The sequence below is a fragment of the Petaurus breviceps genome, unplaced genomic scaffold (assembly GCF_028583685.1).
Source record: "Petaurus breviceps papuanus isolate PSGF00001 unplaced genomic scaffold, PetGlider_PUasm1.0 218, whole genome shotgun sequence".
Taxonomy (NCBI): Eukaryota; Metazoa; Chordata; class Mammalia; order Diprotodontia; family Petauridae; genus Petaurus; species Petaurus breviceps.
Window position 1 is genome coordinate 3,749,556 of NW_027185872.1, and position 12,481 is coordinate 3,762,036.

The 12,481-nt window shown below is 40.8% G+C and overlaps 1 protein-coding gene across 1 annotated transcript in view; it reads left to right on the forward strand.

Moving 5' to 3' along the window:
• The window catches only part of DGKB (diacylglycerol kinase beta), a 698,074-nt gene that overhangs the window by 310,711 nt on the left and 374,882 nt on the right, over positions 1 to 12,481 (forward strand). Inside the window, exons 17-18 of the mRNA XM_069094439.1 lie at positions 3,343 to 3,417; positions 11,864 to 11,949. Coding sequence (XP_068950540.1) covers positions 3,343 to 3,417; positions 11,864 to 11,949 — 161 coding nt within the window. The remainder of the gene's footprint in view (positions 1 to 3,342; positions 3,418 to 11,863; positions 11,950 to 12,481) is intronic.

Genomic DNA, 12,481 nt, shown 5'->3' on the forward strand with positions numbered 1-12,481 from the left:
TCTCTGTCTCTGTCTCTGTCTCTTTCTCTCTCTGTCTCTCTCTGTCTCCCTCTCTCCCTCTCTCTTTCCCTCCCTCCCTCTCTCCCTCTCTCTCTCTCTCTGTCTCTCTGTCTGTCTCTGTCTGTCTGTCTGTCTCTTCCCCCCCATGTTCCTGATATTGAAAACATGGCCAGAGGAGGGGTCTGGCTGCACTTCCTCATTCTATACCCCTGAGCTTTCTAGTGATCTTGGCTTCACTTTTCTCTGCCTCAATTTCTTTGGGAAAAAAAGGCAAATTACTCTCAAGACACAAGGGGCTTAAAGTACCATAGAAATATCCATGACCTTGTTCTTGTTTTCATCCACATTCCAATTTTCCTTTTCTAAGTGTTCTCTGAAAATATGGAATTGTGTCTTGGGTCTTGTCTGAGTATGCCAGGTTAAATCCTAGGGATGCTAGTTGTCATTGACATGATAATGGTAGTGATGATGGTGATGGTGATGGTGATGGTTATGATGTCTGTGATGACAATGGATGATGCTGATCATTGTTGTTAATTAGTAAGTTGTATCAGAGGGCTATTTATCCCTGAACTAATTGCAGATACTTCTTAACCTGTTCCTTAGCTTGGACATTCTGTAATTGTTATTATGCAGTTTTCTCTTCTCAAGGGTCTTTGACCTCACCTAATTTTGAGTGAAATAGGACTGAAACAGCCCTCATATGGTGGGATACCCAAACATTTTTTTTGGAGTGATAGGCAGGGGGGAGAGGAGATCCCAAGAGGGCTCCATTCCTTCCTACTGTTTGAATCCACTCAGTTTCCTCATCATCTCTCCTTCTTTGCCCACAAAGGTAATGTGAAAGACTTTGTCAAAGTCTGAAAGCACTGGGTGCTGAGAAATAAAATTAATGTGTTTAGAAATAACAAAGGATACTGAAGGTCGATTGTGGAAGCAGTGGAGAATATTCCAACAGCCCTTTGTCTGAATGGTGCATAGAGTACCATTACCTTGTTTAGCCATAAACATGCCCATAAAGGTTCCTCATAACCCCAAATATTCCCCAGCATTTTTTGGTATTATGCTAATTTTTTTTTTCATTCATTTCAATGGAGTTCACCTAGACCTGGTTCAATGGTTCAACCTTTGGACTCTTATTATTTTGTATTTAATGTTCTGCCAGGTTGAGAAAATGACTGATTTGGGTAATTGCTTACAATAAGTGGAATATAAGTGCCTACCCTTTAGACACACTGTAAGCATATTTAAAACAAATTCCAGACTTAACTTGGATCATGCTGAGGAGGAGGGGGAAGAGGAGGAGGGGGAAGAGGAGAAGGGGGAGGGGGAGGGGGAGGAGGAGTAGAAGGAGGAGGAGGAGATGATCTTCATCCTGTCCCTATGATGTTTTCATTTCTTCAGCTTGGGCTCCTTATCTTGAAAACTTTTCATTCCATGTGGTTTTGAGATAACGAACTTTAGAGTGTTGGTCTCTCTTAAAATATTTTTCTTTAAATTTTATAGATTGATATCATATCCAGGGAAAATATAGATAAGGAAGTTAGTTTTGTGATGATGGCATGATTCTAAAACAGATTATTTAATGATGTTATTAATAATATTAATATCCATGCATAATTATGTATATATATATCCCTCTTCATTTTTATCAATCCACCTACTACTAGATTTAGTAAAAGATATACCAAGTGAGTTGACAAGAAGTGTGGGATTATCAGTTTTATTCCTGTTGTTATTTATACCCACAATGAACCTTTCCCATACCTCTCCTCAGAAGCAGAAAGTGTAATCTTCCCTCATGATTGTGGTCAGTTTGGCTTTTAGCATGGTATTGGATTATTGGAAGCATCTTCTCTCATGTTACATGAACTACAGTTTCACGTGTAGGGAAACATGAATAGCAGAGGTGGTCGCAAGAGGAAGGGTCACTGAGTGGGCAGGAGTTCAAATCCTTCTTTTCCCACTTGGCAGCCACTTGCCATGACTCTTCTCCTGACTTATCAGTGGTTATGGCATCTATGTCAACGGAGGGAGCATCTGACCTGGGAGCCATCAGCACAAATGAAACCCTAAATCCTCCATAGGATCATAGATTGCAAGCTGAGAGATTTTAGAGGTCCTTAAATCCACCCCCTTATTTTTTTCAGATGAGGAAAGTGAGACCCAGAGAGATAAAGTGACTTGTCCAACGTCACACAGGGAATAAGTGGAAGAAATAGAATATGAATGCATATATGTAGCTATTTATACAAGTGAGGTCTCCTCCAGACTTAGGAAAGCAGCATCCTCAATGCTCATTAGCCAATATGGGAGAACAGGTGACAACCTTGTTTCTTATTCACAAAATCTGTTGTGTTCCTTATTTTGTCCCATTTCTTGCTAATATCCAGGAATAGCATGACTCATGTTGATGCTTGAGTTACCAATTCATTCCATCTATCAGTGAAGCCCAAGAATATCTCAGATGGAAATGCATTCCTACCCATCCTTCCTGGCCTGTATTTTCAAAAATCTAACTCCTCCACTCCTTTTAGAATATTTTTCTCACATTAAGTACACTGTCCAGTGTGTTTACAAGTGCACATGTGCGCACCAGTGAGCCATCTTTCTCAAGACCTGAAGGAAGGTGGAGATGGTGATGGGGCCCTCTGAGGCTTGTATTTTGTTCAAAGATGGACTTACCAGTGAAAAAGGAGTTGTTAAATTAGTCTCAGTTCTCAGAGCCACGTGTTAGAGATCAATGTCTTTGTCAAGAATGGAGATCTGGAGAAAACATGCTTTTACAAAGTATACATGGAATGGGAGCAGAATCATGACAACATCCATTTGAGTAGAGGCTAGTGCCTTCTCCCTGCGTGGTATGTTGGCAAAGTGCCCCTAACTTTCAGTCATTGCCAGGATTTATTTAGATAAAGCATTTAAACAACTCAATATCTAGGGCAAAAACATTTATTCTGTCTTCAAAATGAGCTGGCATTAAAATATCTTTATGGAGGGAAAGTATTTCCAGTAATATTTTAAGAATATCAGTGTAATTGTCTCTAAACTGAGATCTTTCAGTGTCCTTTTATTGGGTAAGGGGCTCTCTCTGATTACTTTGTACATGAGTCCCTGAGATCCTTTGCTGCACTTTGGAAGAAACTGCTTTAAATTGTTTTGCTTCTCAGATTTTATTATGTACTGATGGTATAAATTTTTAGAAATATTACTTTGAAATAATACCTAATATCATGTTAGAGTTTAATGGCAAAATTCTCTTTTAAAAATAGTATTATTGTTCATATCACTAAATAACTCTTTTGTTTTGATTTTTCCCTCTGATTTCCTTCCACTTCACAGAATCTACAGAAAATTTCAGTATCTCTTAAATCCTCGCCAGGTTTATAGTCTTGCTACAAATGGACCCATGCCAGGGTAAGTCTGAGGCTAATGTCATTATCATTAATTCATTTAATGCTCTGTAATTAAATAAGCAGGCTGATATACCTAGAAATAATGTGATTTGAATGCATCAGCCAGACCACTAAGAAAAAAGTGTAATATCAACTACCAAAAACAGATCCCAGCTTCCAAAATCCTATTTCCACTATTTTTCTCATCCAAGTGTGTTGGAGGAAAAGAAAGGCAAAAGAATTGAGGAAGGGTGAGTTCTCTGTAAAACTGGGGAAGCTGAGAAAATATGGTGACTATACCAGCCCCTCTCCCCTCTTACAGTAAGAAATACAGTTCAGAACTGTCACAGATGAAGATCAGGGAATCTCCCCAAGAACATTATCTTGTGTAACCATAAATCTGGCTATTAAGGTCTCTTGAGATGCTCACTAAATCAGAAGGATCTGAACTGCAAAGGATCCCTTGCAATGCTCACTAACTCACCATGTAGTTATTACTCAATCATCCACTGACAGGGAGATCTCTATTTTTAAATGCAGCTTATTATTCATAGAGGCATTCAGGGAAAGGAGTTGTTTAGTTTATGGAGTGGATAATTCTTTTTTATAAAGCTGCCCAGGGAAGTGGAAACAAAGGCGTTATTAACTGGGAATCAGTTTGGTCATTTGCTCTGCCCACTTTTCCTATTGACTTTTCTCGACTGATTCACCACAAAATTTAGTTAACGATGTGCCAGATACATGGAGGGGGATGGCTGGACAAGCTTCACGTATTGAGAGCAATGCAGCATGGTGGGCTGGGGAGTCGCCTTGGACTCAAAGGCCCCAAGTTCAAGTTACAGCTCTGATATTTATTAATTGTGGGGATCTGGGTGAGTCATTATCCTCTTCCTTCCTCCAACTTCCTCATCTCTTCATTCAATCCAGTGAGACAAATATTTGTTCAGCAATCGTTTTGATAAAGGCACAGTGACTGGTGCTGGAGATACAGAGGCCAGGATTCTGGGCAAGAGGGTGAGAGGAAGGGGGCAGGGAGGCAAATTTACAAATAAATAAATACAAAATGCTAACAAAGGACCAATAAGTCAAATAAACCAAAATAAAACAAACTGGAGTGTCAGAAAAAATACCTGGATTTGTTTATGTGTGTGGGGGGAGGGATGGGGACATTTAAGCTAAGACTTGTCAGGAGTTAGGTTCCAAGAAGTAGGGGGTAGAGAAAAAGCATGCCAGAGGTAAGGGGACAGCCAGGCATACACATGGAAGAAGAGTGGGAATGTCAGATACCAGGAACACCAAGGGAACCAGTGAGACTGGGAAATAAAGTGTGTGAGGGAAATGAAGTGAAATGTGACTGGAAGGTTAGGGTGAGAGCAAAGGCATAACCTGCCATTGCAGGAGAAGGGTCTTTAGGTTTGCCATTGGGGACCCAGGTTCAGACCTAGGGTTCACTTTCTGTGTAATGTTGGGCAGCTCACTGATTATTTCTGTAACTCAGTTTCCTTTTCCTTAGATTTAATTTAGGGTCTGGCAGGTTAAGTAATCCAGGAGGACTTTCCAAACCAAAATCCAGTGATGCTGCATCTGTTCTTTTCCTGACAGAGTTGTTGTGAAAAAAAATGTTGATAAACATTTTAAAATGTAGTAGAAATGTGATTAGGATATTAGTTTCTTATGGGGACAATCCTTGGTTAGACTTGATGTTGTATTGGCTATTATCAGGACTGGTGACTCTATGGACACTGACCATGTCATATTAGTCTGGATTTATTTCTTCAAACTCCTTACTAATCTTCACTTATCTTTAATTTATGCCTTGACTTTATATGCCTTACCTTCAGGTGGGATCAAATAAAAAAAGCCAATTAGTATGACCTGTTAAGAATCTACTAGCCTCTGCTTTCCATCCTGAGTGTGAGCCCCAAAGGAGGAGATGCTCGAGCATTGAGCAGCTTCTGAACACCTTTATTGGTCCTCCCTATTACAGTGTTACTGCAAGGAGACAGGTGTTCCCCACCTGCTGGGGGAATCTTCCAGGCTTTGACCCCACAATGCCCTGGGCATAAGGCACTGGGGATCCTAGTTCTACTGCTTAGTAAGATTGGATACCCCTGTTAGAGGCAGAAAGGCAAAACCTAGATGTAAATCAGGAAAGAATAGAAAGCTGGCAAAAGGCAGAAGGGAATGATTTGTGTTGCCCTTGGTCAGTCAGCGGATGAACATTTGTTCAGTGGTCATTATGTGCTAGGTAATGTGCTAAGCATGAAAGATATAAAAAAGAAAAAAAAACAAGCAAAAATAAAAGTCCTGCCATTAAAGAGTTTGCAGTCTAATGAGTGAGAGAGAAAGCACACCAATATATACAAATTATATGCAGGCTATAGATAGGAAATAATTTTAAAAGGCATTAGAATTAAGAGGAGTTGGGGAAGGCTTCCATAGAAGATCAGATTTTAGTTGGAACTTAAAAGAAGCCAGGGTGGTCAGTGGTCTGGGCAGAAGAGCCATGTTCCCAGCATGGTGGCTAGCCAGAGAGAATGTTGAGAGCCAAGAGATGTTTGTGGGACAGCCAGGAGGCCAGTGTCACTGAATTAAAAAGTACCTTTTGGGGGATAGGAAGGTGAGAGGGGGCCAGGTTAGGAAAGGCTTTGAATGCCAAACAAAGAATGTGCTTGGAAGCAATAGAGAGCCACTGGATTTTATTGAGTAGTGGGATGATATAATGAGATCTGGGCTTTAGAAAAATATCTTTAGTGGCTGGCTGGACGATGGGCTAGAGTGGGGAGAGACTTGAGGCCCTAGGCCAGTCTACCAGCAGTTCTTATAATGATCCAGGCAAGAGGTGATGAAGGCCTTCACCAGGGTGGGGGCAGTGTGAAAAGAGAAGAGGGCGTATACTAGAGATGCTTCAAAGGTGAAATCCAAATCCGTTCGCACCATATTGGATATCAGGGGGTGGGAGAGAGTGTGGAGTCCAAAAGAACTCTTAGGGATGATAAGGGAGGATGGCGGAGCCTTGGATAGTTATAAGGAAGTTTGAAAGGTGTGAGTTTTAGGGGGTAAGGATCCTCTTCCCAGAGCTCTTGCTTTTTTTTTTTCTTTCCATTTTTCCCTTTTCTCTGAGTCAGGTTGTTTTTTCTTTTCCTTGAGTTTCTGCCTTTGTGTGGGAGAAGTTTTAATTTACTTTATAAAAAAATTAAATGTGGAAAAAATACTATTCAATTCCAGTTCTCTGTCAGTATCAGCCATTAAAAGACCAGGATCTCATTCAGCTTCTGGTTTTTCATCATGCCTAGTTTTTAGGTTAGAAAGGATAATTGTCTTCATTTTCTCTATTGGGCTATATCTTGAAGTGATGTTACGTATTCCCTTTAATGATTCGTGAATCCCATGTCACCGTTGTTACTCTCAGAGTTCCTTGTTTCAGTGTTGGAAAGTACCTTGGAGAGCATCCATTTCAATGTCCCCATTTATATTAAACTTAAGGAGATTTAGAATCAGAGGGGACAAGGTGCTTACCCACAGGCACACAGGAAGTTAGTGACAGGTTATATAAACACTGCTTTTGGAGCCATTGGTTTAGAGGAATAGGCTCCCTAGAAAAGTCCCGATATTGGTTGATGAGCCTGGATGATCTCTGAGCAGGGTCCCATCTTCTTGAAGTATTTTGACGCCTTCCTTTCACATGGTCCTCGAATAAGGCCTGCCTTGAGGTACTTGCTCCCACTGCCTGCCCTTCTATGTACATAATTAGCTCTAACAGAAGTTGGCTTTACTTGTAAACAGACTTCTCTTAATACAGAAGTCAGAGAAAAACAAAACCAGGATTATTGAATCAGATCTTCCCTGTCAAGCTGATGTAATTGAAGCTAACTGAGATTTCATAATTCTACATTTAAAATGGACTGAAATGCAACTATGTAAGTCACATGGAGCACAATCCCTGGCAAGTAGAAGGGAGACCGTCCTTAGAAGACTCCCAGCAATGCTGTAGGAAGGTCCTAGGGACTGGGTCGGTCCTTTCAGGTTACTGGGACTTGAAAGAAACAGAACCACCATGCAGTGGAGAAGAACACGCAGAATTCGGCTAGCCAGGCTCTGCATTTGAATCGTGACTCATCCACTGTCTCTGTGGCCTGGGCAAGCCACTTTTGCTGTCTGGCCTTAGTTTCCTCATCTGTGGAATAACAAAGTTTGATTAGATCATTCCTCTTCCAGTTCTAAAACTGTGTCCCTTTGGTGCTGGGACATCATTAGGCTCCTTGTCTTAAGAAATGTCTCCTCTGACATAATCACTAGCCAACATTACTTCTTTTGGCAACAATAAAAATCTATTTTTGAGAGTGTCAGGGGCTGTGAGCTAGAACCTATGCCAGGTGGTAAGGGTCTGATCACATGACGTCCGGCACAGCTCCAAACCAAATCACACAGAATCCTCCTCCTGTCCTGGACATCCAAATGCATCTGTGTCGTTGGTCTCTTTGAGTCTTACCCCCTGGTCTCTTCTTAAAGAAGACTAAATCCCAGGATGTTGTCAAGTTTGAAAAACAACCTGAAAATCAGACAGAAACTGAAATATTGATGCAAGAGACAGAGCCAGAGAGACATATAGAGGGGTACAGGGAGGAGAGAGAAGGGACAGACAGGGGTGAGTGATGGACAGAGCAAGAAGAGAGATGGAGCCAATGACCTACAACACACATTGTTGAGTACTAGCAGCCACAGAACATGGTCCTTTTAATTAGAGGAAGGCAGCTGTCCCCTTTGGATGCTATTGATCACCTTCTAACCACACCCCACTATTGCCCATTATTTCACCCATCACAGTAATGCCCCAACATAGTATTGGGTACTGCAAGACTGGGTGGGGCTGAAGGAATGACAACAATGTCCTCTTAGCACATGCTTTTGAATTAGTCACTTTTGAATGATATTAGAAAACTGTCATATGATCATAAATGCATCTTTGCAAACTGAAAAAGGCTAATGCATAGCGTCAAATTGATTTTCAAGCCTTCTGTGATTCAGAAAACAGTCGCATGCTCAGGTAACAGATTAATGCTCAGAAAACAAAATGAAAATTTTAGCCTGTTCAGCTCACAGGCACCTACTTGCCACTTGAGTCTCAAATCCATTTATATGCATTCCTCAAGGCTGGAGGAATTTGGCCCTTGACATAACAAACGGTTCATCATTAAGGTTCTCTCTTTTATAAGAATGATTTGCTTTAATTAAAAATGTATATCCATTACACAAACACACATCCACACACACAGCATATTGGGTTATACAGAAGTACAGTGAACTGACTTGATCAACATAGGGTTCCTCAAATGAAGTCCATAGGATCATTGATCATGAAGGAATTCTAATCCACGTGGAGGGGAGAGGACACGTGGGACTGGATGGCTAATGAAGTCCCTTCCACCTTGGATATTCTGTGATTATGTTATATTAAAGAAAGCATCAGATGTTCTAATTGGTTGATTAATGTGTAATTTGGAAATATATATGTGTGTTTCTTTTTTCAAATAATTGGCACAATACTCTCTGTTTCAGAGCTATTGATAATAGCTTTTAGATACACTGGAATCACGAATGAATATTGGAACCTGACGTGTCTGATATGCAGATTAGTTATCCAGCAGAAAGACTGGACACGTCCTCCCCAAAGATGATTAACCTTGTCAAAAGTAAAATATCTTAAAAGTTGGCTTTCCGAGATTATGTGCATATCATTGTGCACCATTCATGTCAATGTATAAATGACTGTGTGCTATACACTTAGATACATATATATGTGCACACATATGTTCACTCATACATTCTGTGGGACTGTATGGACACATATATATTGAGAGGAGATAGAGAGAGGGGAAGAGAAAGAGGTACAGGAGGAGAAAGACACGGATAGAAGAGGGGAAGTGGAAGGCAAGGGGGAAACCTATTCCGGGTTGAATATACTTTATGTCTAGGCTAACCTACCCCCACATTTGCCACTTAATTCTGTTGATGTTGTTTTAAAAGATCAGACAGCGAGCGGGGCAGGGGGTAGACTTCACTGTGGCCCATCATTATGACATACTTCCTTTATTTTCTGTCATTTCCTTTTCTTTTTATTTAGGATTTTATTTCTTCCCAGTTACATGTAAAAACAATTTTTAACATTCTTTTTTTTAAACTTTGACTCTCAAATTCTCTTCCTTGTGCCCTCCCCACTTGTACTCATTGAGAAGGCAAGCGATTTGATACAGGTTATGCATGTGTAGTCGTGCAAAACATTTCCATTATAGTCATGTTGTGAAAGAAAACAGCCCCCCAAAAAAAAACCATGGAAGAAAAGTAAAGTTAAAAAAGCCTGCTTCGGTCTGTAATCAGATCCCATCAGGTCTTTCTCCAGGGAACAGGAGCATTTTTCTTCATACGTCCTTTAGAATCGTCTTGAATCATTGTATTTCTGAGAAGAGCCAAGTCCTTCACAGCTGCTCATCTCACAATATGGCTGTTACTTTGTACATGGTACATTTCACTTTTGCATCAGCTCATGTAAGTCTTTCCAGGTTTTTCTGAGAGCATCCTGCCCATCATTTCTTATAAAATAATAATATTCCATCTCTATGTCACTTTTGTAATGTTTCCTTTACAATTCCTGCTAGGTTCTCAAGCTATCAAGAGGTGACAGCTGTTTTTTAGCTCAGTGATTAGTGGGTAGAAGGTAGCTTGACACAAATCCCCAGCCCCTTCTTGTAGGGAATGGTTGGTTGTACAACCAGTGGCCAAGCTGATGTTCCATATAAAGTGCTCTGGAAAACTCTGACACTAATGATGCCATAAAATTTGGCTGTTACAGTTGGAGGGACAGATAAAAAACACTTTATAATGGCTAATTCCCTATTTATTTCTGAATTATTGTTTTCTCAACAACTCTGATCCATTAGAGATGCCTTAAAAAACTCTAGCAATACTTTTTTTCCTAAAAATTAAGAGTTCTTTAACAGTTATAAGCAAATATTTGGTTGGAAAAGGAGACACCCTACAGGACATTGAGAGTAAGGTGTCCCAAAAGGGTGGGCTAAACTCTGTCCTGTGTCCTACCCATACTTTGTTCAAAGACATAGAGGGAGGCCTGGAGCATGTCCAGTCAATCTACTGGGGAGGCTTCCTGGGAGTTCATGGGTGAGAATTGCACAGGATGAGAAACTATGCTAGGGTTGTACTCTGCACCGGAGGAGGGTGTGTGTACCTCATCACTGAGATGAAGCATTTTTAACAAAAGAATTCATGCTAAAAACAGGGCTTCTGTAGCAATATAGTAGAAGATATTTAAGAGCTAGGAGCAAAGCCAAGTCTTCCTAGGATTAGCAGCAGTCACTGTATTGGGAAGAACACCAGTCCTCATTTTGGAAGACCTGGGTTCTCTTTCTGGATAAAGTGCCATAGGTATGGAATGGCAGTCAGAGAAGCCACCTCCCTGGTCTCTGGATGGGAAGAGAATGAAAACACCCTTCATTTACTACCCTCCCCCATCCTTGCCTAGTGTTCAACTGTGCCTTATTCCAGAAACATGAGCAGTAAAGGAGAGATCTGGTCATCCACCATTAAGTGGCAATGTGGTGCTTGAGAAAGAACTTTGGGGTAGCTCTGAATGGGCAGATTCACTAACAGTGACATGTTGGACAGTTTGAGCTTTGATTGTAGTAGGAACAGTTTTGTGAGTCTTAAGGTGGGCTTGTGAAAGTGAGAAAGTGTCAGAGATTTTAGTCAGAATCCTAGAGTCTTACAATGAAAATGGACCTCAGAGGTCATCCAACCCAATTTGGACCAGACCAAGAATATCAACTGTTGTAATCCCACGAGAAGTCATCTCTCTTCTGAACAAAGACCTCCAGTGACAAAGAGTTCATGAGCAACCCATTTCCTTTTGCAATAGCTCTACCTAGGAAGCCCTTCCTCCAAACACCCCCAAACACAGATCAAGTCTAAATTTTCCCGTTAAAAACTTCCAGCCATGGCTTCTAGTGTTGACCCTTGGGCCAAACAGCAAGCCCTATGCTGGCGCCACAAGACATAGTCTAGAGGCTTTTAAGATAACTATTATGTCTGTTCATGAACTTCTTTTCTCCAGGCTAAATATCCCCTTTCTTCAGCTGATTCTCATATGCCATAGACCCAAGTCCTTTCACTTTCTTTTTGACATTTCACATTTGACAGAAATAAATTTTTGCAATAACACGGATACTAAGGTGCTTTTTCCTTGTTTTTGTTTTGTATTTAGCAAGTTCCCGTTTGGTTCTAACTGGCAAAAACAAACAAAAATAAAGAATAAACCATTCTCTAAGTGATATGGCTTGAAAATAGTCTTCCATCTTCATGTGGTGAAGCCTGTGTTTCATCAGATTTAGTTCTAGGATTGTGAAAATGACTAAAAGAATAGGAGTTTTTAATTTCGAAGTGTTTCTGTTTTTCAGGTTAAATTTTTTCCGAGATGTTCCTGACTTCAGGGTCCTGGCATGTGGTGGAGATGGAACAGTGGGCTGGATTTTGGACTGCATTGGTAAGGAGGATAGAAATAATGTGTTTGAGGGAGATGGAGGGGTACTGTCAACCAGGCTAAGGGAATTAATTGTTGGGCCACAGTAACTCCTGAAGACCATCTTCCAAGTTACAGAAGGTCTCTGACTGCTTGGTGGTAAAGAGAATATGACCACTGAAGAAATCACAGATCCCTCAAGTGTTGAACAGAAGCTAGTTGCATTTCTCAGCATTTCTGCCCAAGTCATTTTCTCTTCTTTTCTTAGAGAATTAACTATTGTTTAACCCTCCAACCCATGTATCATCCCTTCTGGGCTTTCAGATTAAGCCCCCTCTTTCCATCGTTATAATCAGCCATACAGCAACTTCCTGCCTGACAGACTAATGACAGAAGCCAAGGACAGTGATGATCATGTCACAAATTCAAACTCTCTCTTTGCTTTAAAGGGACATCTTTTCTCCAAGCAAACATGTCAGGCATGCACTGTTTGACTTGTGAAAGGGAGGGAGGGTGGACAGGAGGGTCCCCGCCCCCTCCCTCTCCCCCTCCTTCT